The 25,001-nt window shown below is 46.4% G+C and overlaps 1 protein-coding gene across 8 annotated transcripts in view; it reads left to right on the top strand.

Annotated features, from left to right (window-relative positions):
* Positions 1 to 25,001, top strand: part of MTOR (mechanistic target of rapamycin kinase) — a 284,248-nt gene that overhangs the window by 102,584 nt on the left and 156,663 nt on the right. For all 8 annotated transcript variants that reach the window (XM_029578927.1, XM_029578922.1, XM_029578924.1 and 5 more), the window contains 3 exons: positions 2,557 to 2,696; positions 10,629 to 10,729; positions 16,287 to 16,402. In XM_029578927.1, the coding sequence (XP_029434787.1) occupies positions 2,557 to 2,696; positions 10,629 to 10,729; positions 16,287 to 16,402 (357 nt within the window). The remainder of the gene's footprint in view (positions 1 to 2,556; positions 2,697 to 10,628; positions 10,730 to 16,286; positions 16,403 to 25,001) is intronic.

Below are 25,001 nucleotides of genomic sequence, written 5' to 3'. Positions count from 1 at the left end.
GTTAAACAAGATAATGGGAAGGGTAAATGAAGGGGGGAAATATTTACAAAAGCAATAAACATGATAATGGGAATGGTAACTGAGAGGAGGGAAGAATTTACAAGTAATTACAGGCAATTTACAATATGTTCATGGGGGGGGGGGGGGGGGAAGCGAGTGGAGCGAGGGGAGAAGTGGGGGAGTTAGGTGTATGTGAGTGTGAAGAGCCAAGTCTTTAAGTTTTGTTTAGATCTTTTTGGGCAGCTCTCGAGGCGAAGGTTTGGAGGCATCTTGTTCCACAGGGTGGGACCAGCTAAAGAGAGTGCACGTTCTTTGGTGGACTTGAGCCTTTCACTTTTAGGCGAGGGAGTATGTAGTGTGGAACAGTGTTGAACTCTGATCGGTGTGTTAGAGGCACGGAATCGCAGATGTTCTCAGACTGTCCCTCTTCTACCAGTGGTGGGTTGAGATCACTTCGGACAAATGGATACTTGAGGTCATATGCGAAGGATACGCGCTGGGATTTCACAGCATGCCTTGGGACATGTTCATGATGTCTCTTTGCCACTCCTAGTACAAGAAGCAGGAAGTGAAGTCTACCTTGGTAAAGCTCCTCAGGATGAGAACTATAATTCCAGTACCTGCGCCCTAGGAAAATACGGGGCGTTATTCCATCTATTTCATCGTACCCAAGAAGGGAGGGTTCCTTTCGCCCCATCCTGGAACTGAAGAGTGTCAACCAACATCTACGAGTAATTCATTTTCGCATGGAAATGCTGCGCTCCATGATAATGGCCATACAATCCGGGAGAGTTCTTAACCTCCCTGGAACTTTCCGAGACCTACCTTCATTTTCCAATCCATCAAGAACACCAACATTTCATACGCTTTGCTGTACTGGGCTGCAATGATCAGTTCTGGGTGCTGCCCTTTTGACCTAGCTACTGCCTCCAGAATATTTTCCAAGATTATGGTGGTCATAGAGGCTGCACTGAAAAAAAGAGGGAATCCTAGTACACCCGTACTTGGACGACTGGTTGATGTGGGCAAAGTCCATGGGAGAGAGACCAGCAGGGTGACCTCCCTGCTTCAGAAATTTGGATGGGTCATGAACCTGGTCCAAAGCAGTCTCAAACCCAAGCCTTGGAATACCTGGGAGTCTGGTTCAACATCAAGTAGGGCAAGGTCTTCCTCCCATCCATGCAGATAAAGAAGTTGATGTCCCAAGTGCGTTGGTTGGCGAACACGATATGCCCGACTGGGTGGAGCTATCTTCAGGTCCTTGGTTTGATGACGTCAACCCTGGAGGTAGTATCGTGGGCAAGGGCACACATGCAACCAATTCACTGCTCCCTGCTGTCACATTGAAACCCGCTGTCTCAAGACTATTTGATTTGTCTCCACTTACTGATGGAAGTATGCTCTCGGCTCCAGTGTTGGCTGCAGGAAGCTCATCTAAGCAGGGATGTTCCCCTGTCCCCTTCGAACTGGCTGGTCCTTACGACAGACAAGCCTCCGGAGCTGGGGAGCTCACTTTCAAGAACTGACGGCTCAGGGGCGTTGGACCAAGGAAGAGGCCCTCTGGAACATAAACCGCCTGGAAACCTGAGCAGTCAGATTGGCATGTCTACAATTCAGCCACATACTCCAGGATCAAATGGTCCGCTTAATGTCAGACAACACAACAACGGTAGTCTACATCAACCACTAGGGTGGAACCACAAGCCATCAAGTGTCACAGGAGATAGATCTCTTTATGGAATGGGCAGAATACATCTACTGATGATCTCAGCTTCCCACATCACAGGAAAAGGCAATGTCAGAGCAGACTTTCTAAGCAGGGAGAGTCTGGATCCAGGAGAGTGGGCGCTATCGGCCAAAGCCTTTCAGCTGGTAGTAGATTGCTGGGGTCTCCTGTCCATCGACCTGCTGGCCGCATCTCACAATGCAAAGTTTCCTTGATTCTTCAGTTGCAGAAGAGATCAATGGCCCTGGGAATCAATGCTCTCATTCAGACCTGGCTGGAAGAGGAGCTGCTATAAAGGGGATGGAACAGCTCCCCTATGAGGAAAGGCTGAAGAGGTTAGGACTTTTCAGCTTGGAGAAGAGACGGCTGAGGGGGGATATGATAGAGGTATTTAAACTCATGAGAGGTCTAGAATGGGTAGATGTGAATCGGTTTTTTACTCTTTCGGATAATAGAAGGACCAGGGGGCACTCCATGAAGTTAGCATGTGGCACATTTAAAACTAATCTGAGAAAGTTCTTTTTCACTCAGTGCACAATTAAACTCTGGAATTGTTGCCAGGGGATGTGGTTAGTGCAGTTAGTATAGCTGGGTTTAAAAATGGATTGGATAAGTTCTTGGAGGAGATGTCCATTACCTGCTATTAATTGAGTTGACTTAGAAAATAGGCACTGCTATTACTAGCAACAGTAACATGGAATAGACTTAGTTTTTGGGTATTTACCAGGTTCTTTTGGCCTGGATTGGCCACTGTTGGAAACAGGATGCTGGGCTTGATGGACCCTTGGTCTGACCCAGTATGGCATGTTCTTTTGTTCCCTTTGCTGCAGGAGATCCAGGCTACCTGGTATGAGAAGTTGCATGAGTGGGAGGATGCACTTGTGGCCTATGATAAGAAAATGGATGCCAACAAAGATGATTCTGAACTGATGCTGGGACGCATGCGCTGCCTGGAAGCCCTGGGCGAGTGGTGAGATGGTGCAGCCTGGGGATGTCAGAAGGGAAACATGATGATCACACTTTTTATTTATTTGTTCCTTATTTAAGGATTTTCACATACAACCCAACGTGAACAAATCCACACCAAAGATGAAGTTCAAATAATCCTAAATCCCTCCCCCTCCCAAGGGCTTACATTGCTGAAATAAAACTTTCCTTCCTGCGCAGAGGTTTTGGATTCAAGAGTCAAAATATAATATACAAAATACAAAAGTCAGACAGGGTACCCAAAATATAGAGCATATAGAAATACCCCAACCTAACTCGCACAAGTGAATGGACCCTGCCCTCCCTTTCCCTTTTAGTGTGTTGCAAAAAGCACATTTCGTGCCTTAACATTCAAAGACAGTAAATAGTCCTGCTACATTTCTAGGAAACATTCGTATTTGGTATATGTGACTGTTTTGCTGTGATATATTCAAACACCACCAACGTATGCAGTTTTAGCTTCCACTGAGTGAAAGTCGGCTTTTCTGCAGAGATCATTGGTCCAGAATTGATTTTTTGACCAGCAGGAATGCCTTCTGCAAAAATAGTTTCTGACATTTATCTTGTCCATATCATCAAATAAATATAAATGAGAGGAAAGTGCAATGGTAGAATTAACCAGTTTCTGCAGATAACACAGTATTCCTATCCAAAATACTTTAATCACCACACACTCCCAAAAACAATGAAACAGGGTACCTGGAGCCTTGAACATTTCATGCACAAATCTGTGGGTATTAGTTTTGTTTTAGCCGCCTACACTGGTGAAACATACGACCTTCTGAAGAATTTGAAGCCAGTTTCCCTAAGTGAAGCATTTTTTGATATCTTATAAAGGTTTAAAAAACAAATTGTTAACCTTTTAGACGTAAGAGGAATATCCAATTCTTGATTCCAGCGGGCCAATAGCTCTAGCATAAATGATGGTGCTTTTATGTTTTTAAGAGCCTTGAGCATGGACGAAGATGATGTACTCTGTCCTGGATGTACCTGGAAGAAGTGAACAACCCTTTCAGGATTTAGCAGCTGAGATCTTTTGTACAGATCACTTTCCACAAAATGTCTAACGTACAAATAGGCATAGAATTCTTTATGTGAAAGATTAAATTCTGTTTGAAGTTCCTGAAAGGAACGTACCACTCCTGTGTCATTCTGTATAAATTGCGTTAAGCCTGATAAACCTTTGTTTGCCCAGGTAGAAAATATAGGGTTATCCAGGCTGGGGTAAATCTTGGGTGCCCAGCAAATGTGAGATAGGGGGAAACTTCCCAGTGGAACTGAAATTTACTACACATCAGCTTCCGCGCCTGTTGTAATGGTGGTCCACTCCTTGTAAAAGAGAGTCAACTGCCCTCCTATTACTCCGGGAAGGAATGGACCAGCTACGTTTCATTGTGATCCTTTAACTGCCTTGGCCCCCTGGCTGGTGCTCTCTCGAGCAGGCTTTCACGACCTCTGAAAGGACTGCATTCTTCCCGTCCCCTTTCCCTGTACCTTTGTGTGTTTGGGAAAGTTTTACTAATCCCTTTGGGCTTATCCTCAAGAAACTTATGGCACTTGGACTTACCCAAGTGCTTCACCAACTGTTCTAGGTCCTCCCCAAACAAAACCTTGCTCTTAAAGGGAAGATTTCCCAACTGTGACTTGGACCAGACATCGACCGGCCAATTTGCACAACCACAGGAGCTGCCTAGTCGAAACTGACAAAAACTCAATTTGAGCGAACTTGCGCAGCAAGTTATACAAAGCATCAGCGATATAGGCTACCCCAGCCTCCAATCACTTAACCTGCTAAGTCGGGAGAGAGATCCCCGACTTCTGCACCTGTATTTGCTGAATCCAGTGCAAACAAGCCCTGGCCATAAAGCTACTACACGTTGCCGCATGTATGCCCAGCATGGAGACCACAAAAAAAAATCCTCTTTCAATGTATATCTATAGAAACATAGAAATGACAGCAGAAAAAGACCAATCGGCCCATCCAGTCTGCCCAGCAAGCTCCGACACTTATTTTCCCATACTTATCTGTTTCACTGACCACCAAGCTCAGGGCACTTGTTGGTAACTGTTTGATTCAAATTTCCTGCCACCCCCTGCCATTGATGCAGAAAGTAATGTTGGAGTTGCATCAAAGGTGAGCATAAGGCTTAATGGTTACGGATAGTAACTGTCGCATCAAGCAAGTTACCCCAATGCTTGTTTACCCAGACTGCACAGATCCATGCCTTGTTGGAAGTTGTCTGAATGTAAAACCTTTTTTCCACATTTCTCCCTGCTGTTTAAGCAGAGAGCAACGCTGTATATGCATTCAAAGTGGAGTATCAGGCTTAATTGGTTTAGGGTAGTAACCGCCGCAATAAGCAAGCTACCTCCACGCTTATTTGTTTACCCAGACTATGTTTTTCAGTTCTTGCTGGTTGTTGTCTGAATGCAAATTCTCTTTTTCACATTTCCCTCTGCATTGAAGCAGACAGCAACGCTGTATATGCATTCAAAGTGATGTATCAGGCTTAAAACACCATACAGTGATTCAAAGTGATGTATCAGGCTAAAAACACCATACAGCCTTTACAACTCCTCCAGAATGCAGCCGCCCGGATACTCACCAACACCCACAAAAATGATCACATAACTCCGGTTCTCAAACATCTACATTGGTTACCCGTAGCATCTAGAATTGCCTTCAAAGCCCTCACCCTAATACACAAATCTCTTCACAACCAGAACATGCACTGGTACAAAGAACATTTCTCATTTCTCAACAGCAATAGACCTACTAGAAAACAATATCTAGCTACATTACACACCCCCTCACCTAAGCTTACTAAACTCCGCACCACAAACGAAAGGGCCCTATCCCTAGCAGGCCCTCTTCTTTGGAATAAGCTACCCACCTCCCTCCGCCAAGAAACTTGCCCAAAAATATTCAGGCAAAACCTGAAGACCTGGTTCTTCAAACACTCTTACACCTAATATTCACACATTCACTCTCACACCCCCCCCCCCCCCCCCCCCCCCCCGCAGACCTGGGTCACCTAACCTGGCTCTTCAATTACTCCTACCCCTAATATTCACACAACCACTCTCACCCCACCCCCACCCCCTCCAACTCCTAACCTCTCCCCCTCCCGCTCCCACCTATTTTCCACCTCCTTTTTACCCCCTCCCTCTACTTTAAACTTCCTCTTCCCCCATACCTCCCATAAAGTGAATTTTATCAGGACTACAAATTGTATATAAAAAAATTTGTATAAAAAAATTTGTTCCCAATCACGTGTATATATACCTCCTTTAATTGTGGATACCCTCCTATATATCAGAATCCCCCCCCCCGTTTAGATAACCTCTTTCACGTTTCCCACTTTGATAATTTTACTTATATAATCTAATCTGTTATTTGTATGTTCTGAATGTTCCTTATTTAATTATGCAATAATTGTAAAGCCTGTTGCTAAGTTCTGTTCTATGTAAACCGACGAGATGTTCCCAACGTTCGTCGGTATATAAAAGTTATTAAATAAATAAAATAAAATAAATAAATAATTGGTTTAGGGTAGTAACCGCCACAATAAGGAAGCTACCCCCATGCTTATTTGTTTACCCAGATTGTATAGTTCAGTCCTTGTTGTTTGTTGTCTGAATGCAAATCCTCTTTTCCACATTTCCCCTTGCCGTTGAAGCAGAGAGCAATGTTGGAGTTGCAATAACCACGTGAAGGTTTATTGAGTAAGAGTAGTAATCACCAGGTAGTAGCCTCCATTCCAGCAAGCCACCCCCATGGCTCTTCTCTTCATTCACATCTTCTAGCATTTATGGATCCACAGTGTTTATCCCATGCCCCTTTGAAATCCTTCACAGTTTTAGTCTTCACCGCTTCCTCCAGAGGGGCATTCCAGGCATCCACCACCCTCTCCGTGAAGAAATACTTCCTGACATTGGTTCAGAGTCTTCTCTCTGGAGTTTCAAATTGTGACCCCTAGTTCTACTAAATTGTTTCCAATGGAAAAGGTTTGTTGACTACCATGGATCATTAAAACCTTTCAAGTATCTGAAGGTCTGTATCATATCACCCCTGCGCCTCCTCTCCTCCAGGGTACATATTCAGGTTCTTCAACCTCTCCTCATAAGTAATTCGATGGAGACCACCCACCATTTTGGTCGCCCTTCTCTGGACCGCCTCCATCTTGTCTCTGTCCCTTCAGAGATACGGTCTCCAGAACTGAACACTGTACTTCAGGTGAAGCCTCCGCAAGGACCTGTACAAGGGGATTATCACTTCCCTTTTCTTACTCGATATTCCTCTCTCTGTGCAGCCCAGCATTCTTCTGGCTTTAGCTATCGCCTTGTCACACTGCTTCATCGACTTCAGATCGTTAGACACTATCACCCCAAGGTCTCTCTCCTGCTCCGTGCACATCAGCCCTTTACGCCCCAACACATACAGTTCTTTTGGATTACCACACCCCAGATGCATGATTCTGCACTTCTTGGCATTGAATCTCCGCTGCCATATCTTCGACCACTCTTCCAGCTTCCTTAAATCCCGTCTCATTCTCTCCACTCCTTCCAGCATGTCCACTCTGTTGCAGATCTTAGTGTCATCTGCAAATTTAAAATAGCGTGGTAAATGCCTAGCACAGTTTTTAATTAATGACCTCCTAAATTTATACCTGAGGGAAGAGAGGGTGAAGTGACAGAGTGTCAGCAGGATTTGGACCCTGACTTTTGTGGTTCATTGCCTGCTGCTCTAACCACTAGGCTACTCATAATACATTGTGAATGACTTAAGCAAAATCATTCTGAGTTTGTTTCTTGAAGGGTAGACCCTACAACATCCACTCTACACCCTCTTTTTAATAGTTCTTTAGATTTTTATATTCAAAGCAGATTATGTTCAGGTACTGTCGACATTTCTCAGTCCCCAGAGGGCTGGCACTCTGTCTGTACCTGAGGCAATGGAGGGCGATTCGCCCAAGGTCACAAGGAGCAACAGTGGGAACTGAACCCTGGTCTCCCTGGTTTGTAGCTTGGCTACTCCTCCACTTAAATTTATATTCTGCCTTTTGGCATTTCAAAGCAGATTACATTCAAGAACTAGACCTATTTCCTTATCTCCAGAAGGTTTACAGTCTACAAGTTTGGATCTAGGCAATGAAGGGTATGGTATGCCCATGGTGTCAAGGAGCGGCAGTGAGATTTGAACCCTGGTTTCCAGTTTCTCAGCCAATTGCTCTAACCACTCGGCTACTTCTTCATGTCTGTCTTCTTGTGGGGGTACTCTGAGACAGTGAAAATCTTTCATGGGGGTGGGGCAACCCATCTACACAATACAGATGTGGACCCATCTGCAAGGACACCAAAAGTGTCTTCCATGGGTTCCTTAAACTGGAGTGCAGATGACTAAAATGCTTTTTATAAATTGCAAAAAATAACACATTTTTTGCTTATGCCATAGTTGGAACCGTTAACATCCTTCCCCTATGTTACTCACACTGGAGAAATGGATTGCTGCTGACAAAATTGCCTTAATGCTGTATACATAACAGTAATACAGAAAAGTGGGATATCAGCAGACTGTGCTTTCTTGATTTGACCTGCAAAAGAGATGTTTCAGTAAAAAAATTCAGAACTTTCTCTATAACCCAAGAACACTTTTTTCTGTAGTTCAGAATCTCACTAAAAACCCCAACGATGACAAGTGCCCACTTCCTGAATGTAGATGCACTGAATTTGCACATTTTTTCAAACAAAAAATAGTAAATTTGTCCTCAGGTATCAATAACACTAGGAACCAGACAATTAACATGATGAGACTACCTCTGCAGAAATTGAAAATCTTATTAAAAAAAATGAACCCTGCAACGCACCCGCTTGACAATATATCCATTTTTACTTTTAAAATCAATAGCTCACTTAATTTCAATCCCCATAGCAAAAATAGTGAATTTTTTACTAAACGAATGACTCAAATGTGTAACAATTAAGCCAATTTTGAAAAAACCATCGCTGGACTCAACATAGATTAGATATAGGCTTGTAATTGTTAAGCAATCATTTCTAGCAAAGATAATGGAAAAAGTAGTGCAGAAACAATTAACAGAACACCTTGAAAACATTAATATTTTATATCCATCGCAATTCGGCTTTAGAAAGCATTTCAGCAGCAAAACATTACTACTTGCTGTAACTGATACTGTCCTCAGAGGATTTGATAGCGGACAGAATTATTTATTAATATTACTGGATGTGTCAGCAGCATTTGACACCGTGAACCATACAATACGTCTAAACAGGTTATCAGAAATCGGATTAACAGACACCACACTCAAATGGTTTTCCTCATATCTTACAAACCGCTCTTTCCAAGTTAAAATTAAGAGTACTGTCTCAGATAAAATAAACCTTGATACAGGAGTTCCACAGGGCTCCTCATTTTCAGCTACAGGATTCCGCTTTGTCATTTACTAACCAGACTTGGCCTTATATATTATATATTCGCAGACGATACACAAATCTTAATTCCGATCAATAGCTCACTTGACACAACCTGTAAAATGACAGCGATGTACTTATCAATGATAAAACACTTATTAACAAAATTAAATTAATTCTGAATGTTGAGAAAAAGGAAATCATATTGTTGGACAGGAGGTCAACATGCACTAAACTACCCAACCTTATATTGGAGGATCAAAATTCTAAAATTGATCTAGTTAATGCATGAGATTTAGGAGTTATCATTGATTCTGAACTCAACTTCAGAAAGCACGTCTCCAGTAAATTAAAAGATGGATACAATAAAGTCCAAACACTTAAACAATTAAAACCCCTCCTAAATAAAGACGATTTCAGAACAGTACTCCAAGTTCTATTATTTTCCAGTACTGATTTATTGCAACGCTCTCTTACTAGGCCTCTCACAATCAACAAGTCGCCCATTACAGGTTCTTCAAAATGCAGCAGCCAGGATTTTAACGGATACAAAAAATATGTCCATATAACGCCCGTACTGATCTCCCTACATTTGCTGACGATAAAATATCGCATAGAATATAAATCCTTATGCATTTTATATAAAATCATATACAGAGAACAAACAGATTGACTCAATGCCACTATCCGACTTCATACACCTCAAAGAAACCTAAGATCTGCAAACAAAGGCTTATTAACTATCCCTACAATACAGTCGGCACATTTAATGCAGAGAGAGCGCCATATCCCTTGTAGGTCCAAAAATCTGGAATGTCCTACCGATAGAATTAAGACTGCAGCAGAACCTAAAAACATTTTTGAAAGACCTAAAAACATGGCTTTTTCGCAGAGCTTATAATAAGCAGGATCAGAAAAACCCAGCAACAATTTAAAAACATTCTGAATTTAATTTTAATTTGATTTTTTCTATTTCTTAGCATACCGTATTTCATTTGATGTTATGTTTTTGTTTTAAATAATTTTATTGTCGAATACCTATAAATTGTATCATTATCTTATTCATGACTATTTAACTTGCCTTTGTAAACCATTGTGATGGTAACCCCCCCACAAACAACGGTATATGAAATCAATAAATAAATAAATGTTGCAGTACCTGAGCTGCTAAATGCACACAACTCCCTGTAAGTAAGTCACATTTGAAGACGGGAGCTGTATTGCTTATCCTTTGCAATGTCTTACTGTTTATTGAACTAAAAAAGAAAAATCAGAAATTGAGATTCCTGTACACTTCACACGAATATAGAAGTACTTTCCTGCTTTGTGGAATGAGTAGAGTATAAAGCCATTTCCTGTATCCCAGGAATACATGGTGAGCACTCTAATACATTCATTCAGTGTGCTAATCTCAGGACGTGGGCACCGCAGTTAAAAACAGAAGTCTGAATAATATTCTAAACTTGTGGCTTCTGCTTCTCAGGGGGCAGCTTCATCAACAGTGCTGTGAAAAGTGGACTCAAGTCAACGAAGAGACGCAAGCTAAGATGGCTCGCATGGCTGCTGCAGCAGCATGGGGTTTAGGTAACGTATGGCCTTATCAGAACTTGGGAGAGTAGAAGAGTGCAGGAGGGAAGACGGAAGAAAAAAAGCAATTCAAGGACCATAAAACCCACAAGTTATTAGAAAACTTCATTTACAGATGCACAATAAATGATTTCAGTACACACACACACACAACACATGGTTATCTATAAGGTTAAGATTTTATTTTCATTACGCAGAACTAAAGAGTGGAACTGGAGCCACAATTCCACAGTGAGAAGAGAGTGACATCTAATAGACTTCTTTTTTTCTCTGAGGTCAAGCAGGATGGTAATCCTCACACATGGGTGATATCATCAGATGGGAGCCCTGACGAAGAAAAATGGTCAAAGTTTCTAGAATTTTGACTTTACACACTGAGAACGGCCAGCATGCCCTATACCTCACGTCCACTTAGGGTCCCTCTCATCTCTCTTTTTCTGTGGAGCTGCAGCATCGTGGTTGCTGAGCTGTAATCTGGGCCTTTTCAGTCTATTTTAGAAAATTTTCTTCTTTTACTTCTTTTTGCAGTTTTTTCGACGTTTGATGGCTGGTCCCTCTTTGTCCATCCCCGATAGCATTCCTAGTCAGGGTTTTTGTCATTTATCGGTAAGTTTTCTTTCCCGATTCCTCCATGGTGGTGCTTCCATGTCTGATGGCTATTGACACCTGCTGCCATCGATTTAGATTTTGCGTCCCTTTTATTTTGTCCTGTCATGGCCACATCTGGTTTCCGGTGATGCCCTTTGTGCCTGAGGACCATGTCCATTACAGAACCCAATGAGACATGTCTCCTTTGGGGGCATCGCATGATGTCCAGGTTTGCTGCCAATACGCACAGATGATCCCGAAGGGACGTCGTCTTCGGCTCAACAAGATGGAACAACTCTTTGGGTCGAGGAAGACCGAGCCGTCAGCATTGAAGGACCTCAGAGCCACACCGATGGACACATCGACATCGGCGGGACTGTCGGTTCCGTCAGTGAATAGGGGCACCAGAGACTGACCTCCATCAAGCTCCTCCAGGCCGAGGATGTTTGGTTCCTTGTCATCGGCCTCAGCACCGGGGAAGGACCGAGCAGAGCATCGTGGGAAACCGAAGAAGCATTGGCACCGGTCCCCAACATTGCATCCCCGTGCATGGCACTGTGCATCGGCACATGCTGTGATGCCTTCGAAGTGACCCAGTGGTGAGGAGCACTAGTCCTCCATCGCTGCCAGGGGTCTGCGATGGTCTCCATCGGTCCTGATACCAGTCACCGATCCAACTTGTGGATTCAAAGAGGATCTAGCCACCTCTTCTTCCTCCCATTCGGTGTTGGCATCAGCAATGTTCGAGGAGGAGCTGGAGCGGCGAGTTCAGCTGGCGGTGGAACAGGCGATGCAGGGCATCAGTCCTGTGGTACTGACGGCACCAGAGCCGGTACCGTCCGGTCTGGACCCCCTGCTGGAGAACCTCAATGAACTCAGTGTGTTACTGACCCAGCTGGCGTTGGTTCCCAGGCCAGCGTCTGTGCCTGTTGGTGCACCGCAGCCTTCCCCTACCGATATGGTGATCGTTGCCGGTTCCTCGGAGGAGGAAGCTCCGCCCAGGCCGACAGAGACACTGAGACCTGTAGTCTCCTGTCCAGCTCTGCCGGTGTCTGCACCTCTGGACAAAGGCTGAGAGCCTAGGGCCCCATCCCCTGTAGCTTACAGTGAGGATGAGAGTCCCTATGACCCCTGGGGAGATGATATCACGGAGTCCTCCGAGGGCTCGTAGAGTCTCCTATCAGACCCTTCTCATCCAGAAGAGCGAAGGAAGTCTCCACCTGAGGGCTTAACCTTCGCAGGGTTTGTGAGGGTGATGGCAGAAACCATCCCATTTCAGTTACTGATGGAGGAGGATGCCAGGCACAAAATGTTTGAGATCCTCCTGTTCATGGAGACTCCTAAGGAGATCGTGGTGGTCCTGTTACATGATATCCTTAAAGAGTTACTGCTGAGTATATGGGAACAGCCCCTCACAGTGCTTTCCGTAAACAAGAAGGCTGACGGGGTCTACTTTATCCAGAAGGCTGCCGGATTCGATAAGCATCAGCTGCCCCACCAGTTGGTGGTGGTTGAATCTGCTCTCAAGAGAGCCCAGCGTTCTTGGACCTGTTTCTTGGTGCCCCCGGGGAAGGACCACAGAGCGATGGACACTCTTGGGAGAAAGGTGTTTCAGGGGGCCATACTCATTGCCCATATAGCTTCCTATCAGCTGTATATGAGCCAGTACTTGCAGGTCATCTGGAAGCAGGTGTAGGAGGTGGCTGAGCAGCTGCAGGGCACCTTCATAATCGCTGGTGCATAAGGGCTTGGAGTGTGGTAAACACAAGGTCCGAGTGACCTATGATGTTTTCAAGATGGCATCAAGGGTCTCTGCAGCGGGAATCTGCACCCAATTTCAGAATTGCCTATCCCTCAATTCCACCCTAATTCTCTCCCAATGATGCAACAGCTTTATATAATTTGTATCATTATGCGATCCTTGTTTTAAGTCTTATTTTGTAGTTTGATTTAATTGATTGTGTATATGTACACTTGCTTCTATTCTTGTATCATTGTAACCTGTCCCGAACTTTGGAGGGTGCAGGCTAGTTGTCCCTGTGGCAGGTACTTTCAAATCTGAATTGGGGGATCTCTTTTCGAAGTCCTCCTACCCAAATTGTCTAACCACGGATACATCCACCCTGGGCTAGGGAGCTCATGTAAATGGGCTCAGGACCCAGGGTCTCTGGTCTACTCAGGAAAGCTGTTGTCAAATCAACTTCCTGGAGCTTTGGGCGATCAGGTACACGCTATGGGCTTTTAGAGATTAGCTGTCCAATAAACGTGTCCTGATCCAAACAGACAACCATGTAGCGATATGGTATGTCAACAATACAGAGGTATGGGATTGTACCTTCTATGTCAGGAAGCGGTCCAGATCTGGTCATGGGCCCTGTCCCACGGGATGGTGCTCAGGGCCATGTACCTAGCCGGGACAGAGAACGTGGTAATGGACAGACCAAGTAGTGCCTTCAGACCCCACAAGTGGTCCTTGGACCAGGTGGTTGCGAATTGGATATTCTGCCTCGGGGGGGGGGAAAGGGGGGTCAGGATGTAGATCTAGTCACGTCCCTTTGTAATAGGAAGGTGCCTTGGTTATGCTCCTTGAACAGGCCAGATGGCAAACCAGCCTCTGATGTTCTCGCCTGTCATTGGGGCAAGGGTCTTCTGTACGTGTATCCTCCGATTCTCTTAGTGGCGAAGACTGTCTTGGCTTCGCGAGAACAAAGGAACTATGATCCTCATAGCCCCTTATTGGCTGAGACAGGTCTGGTTTCTACTCCTACAGGAGTTGTCTATCCAGAGACTGATCAGGCTGGGAACTTCCCCAGATCTCATCACGCAAGATCGAGGCAGGTTGTGACATTCCAATCTTCAGGCTCTGTCGCTCTCAGCCTGGATGTTGAGAGATTAATTCTGCAACCACTTGATCTCTCAGTGGATGTGTCTTGGGTCCTGGTGGCTTCTAGAAAGCCTTCCACTTGAAAGTCGTATGGACTGAAGTGGAGGAGGTTTTCCATGTGGTGCAATCAGAAGGCCCTAAATCCATTCTCCTGCCCCCCCCCCCCAAAAAAAAAACTGCTCTATTATCTTCTACATTTATCGGAACTGGCTTAAACACCTACTCCATTAGAGTTCATCTCGGTGCAGTTGGCATGTACAACAAGGCCTCCCACTGTGTCTTGGACCTCAACTTGGTATTAGCTCAGCTCATAAAAGCTCCTTTTGAGCAGCTGTGCTCCTGTGACTTGAAGTGCCTGACCTGGAAAGTCATATTTTTGGTGGCGGTCACTTCAGCGCGCAGGGTCAGTGCGTTCCAGGCCTTAGTGACTTATCCACCTTACACTAATTTTTATCATGACAGGGTGGTCTTGCACATACACCCTAAGTTCCTACCTAAGTGGTGATGGACTTCCAACTTAACCAGTCCATCGTCCTGCCAGCATTCTTTACCGGGCCCCATTCACACCAATGCAATGAGCACTGCACAGTTTGGACTGTAAGTGAGCCATAGCCTTCTATCTGAAGCAGACAGAAGCCCATAGACAGTCCACCCAACTTTTTGTTCCTTTTGATAGGAATAGGTTGGTCTTTAAAATTGACAGATACCATCTAGTTGGTTAGCAGATTGCGATGGAGAAGGTACAGAGAAGGGCAACCAAAGGGGATGGCTGAAGGAAAGGCTGAAGAGGTTAGGGCTGTTCAGCTTGGAGAAGAGGTGGCTGAGGGGGATATGATAGAGGTCTTTAAGATCATGAGAGGTCTTGAACAAGTAGATGTGAATCGGTTATTTACACTTTCTGATAATAGAAGGACTAGGGGGCATACCATGAAGTTAGTAAGTAGCACATTTAAGACTAATCGAAGTATATTCTTTTTCACTCAATGCACAATAAAGCTCTGGAATTTGTTGCCAGAGGATGTGGTTAGTGCAGTTAGTGTAGCTGGGTTCAAAAAGGTTTGGATAAGTTCTTGGAGGAGAAGTCCATTACCTGCTATTAATCAAGTTTACTTAGGGAATAGCCACTGCTATTAATTGCATCAGTAGCATGGGATCTTCTTGGTGTTTGGGTACTTGCCAAGTGCTTGTGGCCTGGTTTGGCCTCTGTTGGAAACAGGATGCTGGGCTTTATGGACCCTTGGTCTGACCCAGCATGGCAATTTCTTATGTTATCACCTTCTTTTATGCCCAGGCGGGACTGCATCTTGGGGGTCATGTCAAGGTTAATTCTGTCAGAGCTATTGCAGTATCATTGGCCCACTTGCGAGCAGTTCCTGTGGAGGAGATCTGCAAAGCTGCGACATGAAGTTCTGTCCACACATTCACATCTCACTATTGCTTGGATAGGGATGGCCAACGCGACAGTAGGTTTGGCCAATCTGTCCGATGGAAAGTTTGAGGTGTAGAACCCAATTTACTCCTGCCTAGGGTCTGTTATTTGCATTCAGGCTGTCTCCTCCTCTGTTTCCAACTGCACCATGGTTGTTTTGCCCTTTGGCATCTTGGCAAGTTGGCAAGTTGGTCCCCTTTTATGTTGAGAAGCAGCCTATAACTAGGGATTCATCCATATGTGAGGACTACATCCTCCTTTTCCTCTGAGAGAGAGTTGCTTACTTATAACAGGTGTTCTCCGAGATGTTAGTCCTCATGAAACCTGCCCGCAGAGTTGGGTTTTTGTTTTTATATTATTCTATGTTATAAGACTGGAGTGGGACCCCGCATGGACTTGTGGTGTAGGGCATGCTGGGCATGCTCAGTGTGCCAAGTCAAAGAAACTTTGATATAAGTTTTTTGTGTTGGGGTTCCATCTGATGTCACCCATGTTTGAGGACTAACATCCTGCTGTCCTCGGAGAACACCTGTTACAGGTAAGCAATTCTGCTTTGTCTTGTCATGCCATATACTGTATGAAAACACTGAGCAATATGTTCTGAGATTCGTCAGTCATATCATGCATCATAACTTAATGGGCTTTTTCCACAGGTCAATGGGATAGCATGGAGGAGTATACCTGTATGATTCCAAGGGATACTCATGATGGAGCATTTTACAGGGCAGTATTAGCTCTACATCAAGATCTCTTCTCACTGGCTCAACAGGTACTTTCAGGTCCTTCCCTGAAACTCACATCACCATAACATGCACAATATATTCTGTCTCTACATGCAACGTTCTGTACAAACAGATTGTAAGCCCTCTGGGCATAAGGAAATACCCACAGTACCCGAATGTAATCCCCTTTGAAATGCCAAAAAGCAGAATATAAATAAATTAAAATAAATAAGCTTATGGTGAGTGAAGATAGTAAAGCTGTCAAGGAGGTCCAATTTGCAGAAACCCTAGTGCAGATCTCAGGTGTGCCCCCCCAGAATCAGTCAGTCCAGTCTGCAGAGGCTCTAGAGCAGGTTTCCTGAATATGACACCCCTATCAGTCCTGTCTGCAAAGATCACAATGGAGTTCAGATTTGCCCCTCTTCACCACCAGATATCTTAGTATTTACCTGTTTAGTGGCTTTCTATGCAGGCTGCTTTCAAGAGATAGCTAACAATTCTTAATTGTCAGAGAGAACAAACCCTCCCTTTCTTAAAGAATTTGAACTGTTAATCCAGATGTTTAATGCATTCACTTTGAGAAGATTGTCAAAATATTTAAAATCGAATTAGATGTGAAGTGTTAACATATGGCACAGAAATATGTTGAAGCTTTATAACAGGAAGGTGGATTTATGTGGTTGTTTGTGCAGAGCACACATGTTGGGGTTAGTGAGGATGGATGTGCCTGCCTTTGAAAGAAAGGGAGAACAAGAAACTGCTAGTGTCATCTGTAGCATGTATATGGTTGGGATCTACATACATGAAGGTTAAAGTGAGGATATAGATGGGGTATGGTATGTGGGGAATGAACTTAATTTTCTCTCTGTGGATAGAAGAAAAGGGGGCAGTCTAAGTATATAATCAAGTGTTCATATGTAACACAAACATTAGTGTACAGCAAATCAAGACGACTCATGTTCTGAAAATATTTATGCAAAAGTATAAATTATTCTCAAACCACACTTAACACTTAAAAACAATAAATATCTTAGAACAGTCTATGCAAGTTTGACAAAAGTCCAAAAGCCTTGGTGATGTGTAAACAAAATAATCCAATCCACTGTAAGAAAGTAAGCACAAATGTCTTCACAATAGCCCAATCTACTGTGATAGAGTGACCACAGATGTCTTCACAAAGCTTTGCAGGGTTGTAAATGACAACTCCTCTTTTATAACAAGTTGCACTGGCTTAGAGATGCCATGAAAACTTGTCAGTTAAAAACTCCCCTTGACAAAGGTCCCCTTGTTTTGCCATAAAAAGTGCTTCATCAGGAGCAGGAGATCCAGCACAGCAATTGGACCAACACACTTCCATTAAATAACTAAAACTTCAAGTTATCAATAATTTGTGCTCAAGCATGAGCAAATTCACAATCTATAATCTTGTTTGTTCTGCATTGGTTAGTGCAGTTAGTATAGCTGTGTTTTAAAAAAGCTTTGGATAAGTTCTTGGAGGAGAAGTCCATTCCCTGTATGTACCCGGATCAGTCCAGACCGTGGGTTGAGCCTCCTTTCCAGCAGGTGGAGACAGACTAAAACTGAAAGGATATCCTATATGAGGACAGAGCCTATCCTGTAACCCTTCAATATTTGTCTGTCTCCAGCAGGTGCATCAGCTCACCCTTCGGTCTCCTGATTTCGGCTAGTTAGCTGGCTATCCTTCTTATTTCTTTGGATCAAGCAAGTACTTCTTCTTAGTTGTTCGATTGGCTCTTTCTTTCTTAAAAAAAGTAAATAAATAACAAATAAATAATATAGTTAGTCTTTTTTCCTGTGCAGGAGATGGTACCGTCTCCTGGCTCTTGTCGGACTCAGGGGGGGCTTTGCCCCTTGTGCACTGCATAGCCTGAGTCCGTGAGTGCTTCCAGGTGTGGGGACTGAGGCTGGTGGTCCAGTTCTCGTCTCCCCCTCCTCTGGCTGCTGAGGGGGCTGATAGCCCGAATGCTGTGCTCAGTTTAAAAAAAAAAGTGTTAAAGGTTTAAAAGTTATTTATTTAACTTTGTACAGCACTTACAAAATATTTTAAATATTTTTATTCATTTGGTTTTCAGGGGGCTTGAACCAGCAGCCAGACAGGCAGGAGTCAGCAGGTTTTCTTCCCTGCTTCACTCCTGCCGGCGGGCTGCCAATCATTTCTATTTTTAGCTTGTTTTCTTCTCAGAGCGGCTTCTCTCATGCCGTGGCCGGCAGTCTGCCTTGCCTGTGGGCAGACCTCGTTGTGATTTTCGCGCGAGGGACTCTGCTCTGCCTGCCTGCCTGCCTGCCGGGGAAGGCCCTTCCTCGGCAGGGCAAGCAAATTTACCCTGGGGATCGCATCCCCACAGCATGGCCAGGCCGTTCCCGGATCGGCAAAGCTCGGGAACGGTGGCCATCTTGGATTTTTCGGCAGCTCCCGTTTCGGAGCTGCATGGGGCTGGGGAGCCGAATTTTTTTGATCTACCCCTCGATTTAAGCCCCAAGGCCTCCCAGGACGTGGTCCCTGACCCCCTCGCGCCCCCCCCCGGGAAATCCAGGACCCGTTTTTCTCCGGATTTTGTCCTTCTCATGCACAAATCCTATTTAGCTAGCCTGCAGGAGGAGGGGGAAGCCCCCCTTGACCCCCCCCCCCCCCAGTAAAAATTCCTTGCTCCACGCCGTTGACTGGTTGCCCAGCTGCAGAGCCTCAGGGGTCTCTTCGGGTGCACCGGGTGTGCCCCCCCCTTGACCCCCCGGTGGACCTGGTACTTCCAGACCCTGTGACCCTCTTTCTGATTCCGCTGCTACCCTCCCTCCTCTGGAGGGGGACGATCCCAGGGTCCTCCGTATGTTCCAAAGGGAGGAGTTGGAGCCCCTCATCCCCTTTGTCCTCCAGGAATTGGGGTTGGAGGGGCCCCCCGCGGATACCCTTACGGCCTCCTTACCCAAAAATATGGACCCGGTCCTGGCGGGACTCGGGGCTCCGGCAAGCGCTTTTCCATTTCATCCCATGCATAAGCTATTGCTCCTGTGGGAATGGGAGGCTCCTGAAGCGGGACTCCGGGTGGGTCGTGCTATGGACAAGCTATACCCCCTCCCGGAGGAATGTTTGGAAATCCCTCAGTGGACTCCTGCGTCTTCGCGGTCACCAAACACACCACTATCCCTGTAGAGGGATTGATGGCCCTGAAAGACGGACAGGACCGCAAGCTTGAAGCGCATATGAAACGCATTTTTGAAGTCCTGGCCCTAGGCGGCCGTGCGACTGCCTGCCGCAGTCTCATGTTGCGGGCAGGTCTTAGGTGGACCCAACAGTTACTCGGTGCCCAGGACCTTCCGTCGGCAGAGGCGGAGCAGGCCGAACGTTTGGAAGCCATCATCGCCTATGGAGCTGATGTGCTCTACGACCTCCTCCATGTACAGGAGAAAGCAATGGCCTCAGCGGTGTCCGCTAGGTGACTCCTCTGGCTGCGCAATTGGTCGGCTGACTCGTCCTCCAAAGCACAGCTGGGCTCGCTGCCCTTCAAAGGTAAGTTGCTGTTTGGAGAGGACCTTGAGAAGCTTTTGGATTCCTTGGGGGACAATAAGGTCCATAAGCTCCCAGAGGATAGTCAGAGACAATCATGCTCCTTTACACCCTCCTGTCCTCGTTTCCGGGGACAGAGACGGTATACCCCACGTGGTCGGGATGGCCCCTCGAGGGGTTACTCTTCCCGGTCGCAGTCTTGGTCACAGCCCTTTCGTGGGCGTCGGCCCTTTTGCGAGGGCCAGCCCGCGCGCTCCACCCCTAAGCCTGCCACTCAATGAAGTTCAATCGACCCATTCCTCGGTCCCTTTTCTGGGCGGTCGCCTCTCCCTTTTTTTCGAGGAATGGGTCAAAATCACGTCAGACCAGTGGGTCCTCGAAATTCTACGAGATGGGTATGCCTTTGAACTTGTTTGCAACCTACCGGATCTCTTTCTATTCTCCCCTTATGGGCGCTCCAAATGAGAAGCGGTAGAGCAAACCCTCGCCAGACTCCTGAGTCTGGGCGCAGTTGTCCCGGAAAGGGAGCTTGGCTCAGGCCAGTATTCCATCTGCTTCGTGATTCCCAAGAAGGACGGGGCTTTCCAGCTGATCCTGGACCTCAAACGGGTCAACCGAGCTCTCAAGATCCCACGTTTTCGCATGGAAACCTTGCGAGCGGTCATCGCGGCGATTCGCCCTGGAGAGTTCCTCGCCTCGCTCATTTTGACAGAGGCGTATTTCCATATCCTGATCCACCGCGATTATCAAAAGTATCTTTGCTTCCACATCCTCAACCGGGATTTCCAGTTTCGGGCCCTACCGTTCGGCCTCGCGACCGCGCCTCGCACCTTCACCAAGATCATGGTGGTGGTGGTGGTGGCAGCCCTTCGGGAAGGCATTCTAGTTCACCCCTATCTGGACGACTGGCTTGTGTGGGCCAAGCCAGAGGCTCTCTGCAAACAGGTGGTAGATCGGGTATTAGCCCTCCTTGCGTCTCTCGGGTGGATAGTGAATTTTTCCAAGAAAACCTTCAGCCCTCCCAGGAATTAGAGTTCCTGGGAGCCCACTTCGACACCCAAGTGGGCAAGGTCTTCTTGCCTCGTGCGCGGGCCCTCAAGTTGATCGGCTAGATTCGGAATCTGATCTCGCTGCCTCTTCCAACGACCTCGGACTACTTGCAGGTACTAGGGTCCATGGCTTCCACCATCGACCTAGTCCCCTTGGCCTTTGCTCATATGCGACCGTTACAGAAAGCTTTGCTATCACGTTGGCACCGGTGTCGGAACAGTTTCACATAGTACTCCCTCTTTCGGCCTCTACCGTCGCCGACTTGCAGTGGTGGCTTTCGCTCCCCCATCTTCTCTGGGGAATGCCCCTTCAGTCTCCACAGTGGACGATAGTAACCACAGACGCCAGTCTCTCGGGCTGGGGTGCGGTCTGCCTGTCCCAGTCCACGCAAGGGATATGGTCGCCCATTCAGACTCACTGGCACATCAATCGGTTGGAGGCCAGGGCGGTGCGTCTGGCTTTGCAGGAGTTCTTGCCCCTCATATGCGGCAAAGCGGTGAGAGTGCTGTCCGACAACTCCACCACCGTGTCGTACATCAATCGTCAGAGGGGCACCCGCAGTCGCCTGGTAGCCCTGGAAGCCAGCCGTCTCTTCTCCTGGGCAGAACGACACCTATATTGCCATTGCGGGCAAGGAGAATGTTCAGGCCGATTTTCTCAGTCGAAAATCACTCGATCCGGGAGAGTGGGAACTCTCGGAAACAGCCATGGACCTGATTGTCAGAAGGTGGGGTCCCCCCCACCTGGACTTAATGGCGACCATGCGCAATACCAAGGCCAATCGGTTCTTCAGCCGCTGGAGGGACCACGGCTCAGAGGGAGTGGATGCTCTGGCTCTTCCTTGGCCCGCGGACGTTCTTCTGTATGTGTTTCCTCCATGGACCCTAGTGGGAAAAGTTCTCAGGAGACTAGAACTCCACAGGGAGCAAGTGGTCCTGGTAGTACCCGAATGGCCACGCAGGCCATGGTTCGCGGATCTCGTCAACCTGGCGACGGACGGACCTCTGCGGCTCGGCCATCTTCCTCGTCTACTTCGGCAGGGGCCCATATTTTTCGACCAGGCTGATCGCTTTTGTCTAGTGGCCTGGCTTTTGAACGGCGGCGTCTGAGATGTAAGGGCTACAAGGAAGAGGTTATCTCTACTTTGCTTCGAGCCCGGAAGCAGTCGACTTCTCTAACCTAGGTGCGCGTTTGGAAGGTCTTTGAGACTGTTTGTGAGGCGTCAGGTGTCTCAGCACACTCCGCCCCGGTCTCGGTAGTTCTTACTTTTCTGCAGAAGGGTCTCTCAAAGGGCCTCTCCTTCAGTTCCCTCCACGTGCAAGTCTCCGCTCTCGGCTCTCTTCTCGGACGGGTTGAGGGTCATCCTTTAGCGGCTCACCCAGACGTAGTTTGGTTTTTGAGGGGAATCAAACACCTGCGGCCGCCCGCTTCAATACTTGTCCTTCGTGGAGTCTTAATCTGGTCCTTCGTGCCCTCTGTTCTGCTCCGTTCGAACCTCTCCGTCGAGCTACGCTAAAGGACCTTACTCTCAAGACAATTTTTCTTGTTTTGATCGCCTCTGCTCGGCGTGTCTCTGAGATTCAAGCGTTGTCCTGTCGGGAACCCTTTTTGCAAATTTCTGGTGTCTCTCTTAAGACTGTGCCCTCTTTTCTTCCAAAGGTGGTGTCCGCTTTCCATGTCAACCAGTCGGTAGAGCTTCCAGCGTTTTCTCCAGAGGAAATTGCGGGTACCGCTGGCGGCAACCTTCGTAAACTGGATGTCAAACGTGTTTTACTCCGGTATCTTCAGGTTACCAATGACTTTCGGGTCTCCGACCATCTCTTTGTCCTCTGGAGTGGTCCCAATCGAGGCAAGCCAGCTTCTAAGACCACTATTGCATGATGGTTGAAAGAAGCCATTTCCTCGGCTTATCTCTGCCAAGGACGAGCTATTCCGGAAGGCTTAAAGCCTCACTCACTACGTTCTCAGGCTACTTCCTGGGCGGAGAGCCAATCGGTTTCTCCGCAAGAGATTTGCAGGGCCGCCACCTGGTCATCCCAGCATACTTTTGCTCGGCACTACCGTCTGGATGTGCAAGCGCCGGTGTTTGGTTCTTTTGGGCGGCAAGTGCTTCGAGCGGGACTGTCTTAGTCCCACCCGGGATAGTGAAGCTTTGGTACATCCCACGGTCTGGACTGATCCGGGTACATACAGGGAAAGGAGAATTAGTTCTTACCTGTTAATTTTCATTCCTGTAGTACCACGGATCAGTCCAGGCGCCCTTCCCTGTTTGTCTTTATTTTCTGTCCTCTCGAAGCTTATTCTTACAGATTCACAGATTTTGATACTTAATTCTTTGCAAGAATACTGAGCAAGTACACCGGGAGCCTTGGCTCTCCAAGTACCAAGTATATATGCAAGAGCGTATAGTCTTACCATGTTCTTCTTACATTGTTCTACAGTTGCTCCATTGAGCTTTCTAGTTACTTGCTTGATCCTATTCTGGTTTTGTTGTTTTCTGCTTTGACAATGGTTATACTGAAGGGTTACAGGATAGGCTCTGTCCTCATATAGGACACCCGTTCAGTTTTGGTTTGTCTCCACCTGCTGGAAAGGAGGCTCAACCACGGTCTGGACTGATCCGTGGTACTACAGGAACAAAAATTAACAGGTAAGAACTAATTTTCCTTTACCTGCTATTAATTAAGTTGACTTGGAAAATAGCCACCGCTATTACTAGCAACGGTAACATGGAATAGACTTAGTTTTTGGGTACTTGCCAGGTTCTTATGGCCTAGATTGGCCACTGTTGGAAACAGGATGCTGGGCTTGATGGACCCTTGGTCTGACCCAGTATGGCATGTTCTTATGTTCTTATAAGTACCTCACACGAGCCTTCCTTCCTGCAGTGCTTCACTGGGAAACTATTGACGAGACATCTCTAATCCAGTGCAACTTGCTATAAGAGAGAAGTTGTCATTTGTAGCCTTGCTAGGCTATTGTGAAGACATGTGTGCTTGCTTTCTTACACTGGATTGGATTTTACACATTGCCAAGGCTTTTGGACTTTTGCCAAACTTGCATGGACTGTTCTAAGATATTTATTGTTTTTATTTGTTAAGAGTGGTTTGAGAATAAATTATATTCCTTTTTGCATAAATACATATTTTCTAAATCAGTGGTTCTCAACCTTTTTCCCATCGTTAAACACCTGACAGAACATGCTCACATGTGTGACACACTGCTCATTTCAATTCACGGCGGAAATAAAAAGTAAAGGTCCGGTAATTATTTTTATTGTTTAAAATGACACAAGGAAAAGATACGTATTCTGTCTGAACAGAAATTGCATAAATAGTAAACATCCCACACCAGGCAGTTGTAAGCGGATAGAGACTTCTTCCTGGTGAGAGCCAGCGCTAACAGCTGACGTTTTTCCGGTCCCCCGGACGTCATTGGGAGGGGCCTCTTTGCCCATATAATCGGCACTACAGCGGTGCGCCGCCAAAGCCGCGTGCGCCTAAGGGGTGCGCGTGGCTTAGTCTGGATTTGGACGGAGGCGCGGCGAAGAAGACTTGGATTCCACTACGACCGCCATTGAGATTCCAAGGTAGCGCTTGATAAATTGTTAGTGAAATAAGGAAGTTTCCAACATATTATTTCTTTTTTAATTATGCCTCATACCAAGAGGAAAGGAAGAGTTAGAGGAGAACTCCCGACTCCAACAACTTCTGTACCACCTCAATACTCCATTGGGAACTTCTTTTCACGTAGTGGTGAAAAAACTCTGGGAACATTTCCAGGCGTCGGCGTAAGTGTAAAGCAAGCACAGACGCCGCTAGATTTGAACATCTCACTGAGTCCCGGAGTACCTGAGACGCCACTGCGTCCCGCACAGTCTCCGGTTTTGGGCGGAGGCAGTCGACCGGAGCAGTTGGAAGAAGTCATCCCTATCGAGGGAAACCTGGAGAAAGAAGGAGCAAGACCTAAAGTCAGGGGGAATACCGATGGGAGAAACGGAATCCCCCTAACATCAACACCTTGTGGGCAGGATGGCAGGACAGAGGCCTCAGAAATGAGGAAAGTACCCTGTC

Source organism: Rhinatrema bivittatum, chromosome 15, assembly GCF_901001135.1.
Source record: "Rhinatrema bivittatum chromosome 15, aRhiBiv1.1, whole genome shotgun sequence".
Classification (NCBI taxonomy): Eukaryota; Metazoa; Chordata; class Amphibia; order Gymnophiona; family Rhinatrematidae; genus Rhinatrema; species Rhinatrema bivittatum.
The sequence above is the reverse complement of the archived record's forward strand: the minus strand, read 5'-3'. Positions and strand labels throughout refer to the sequence as shown.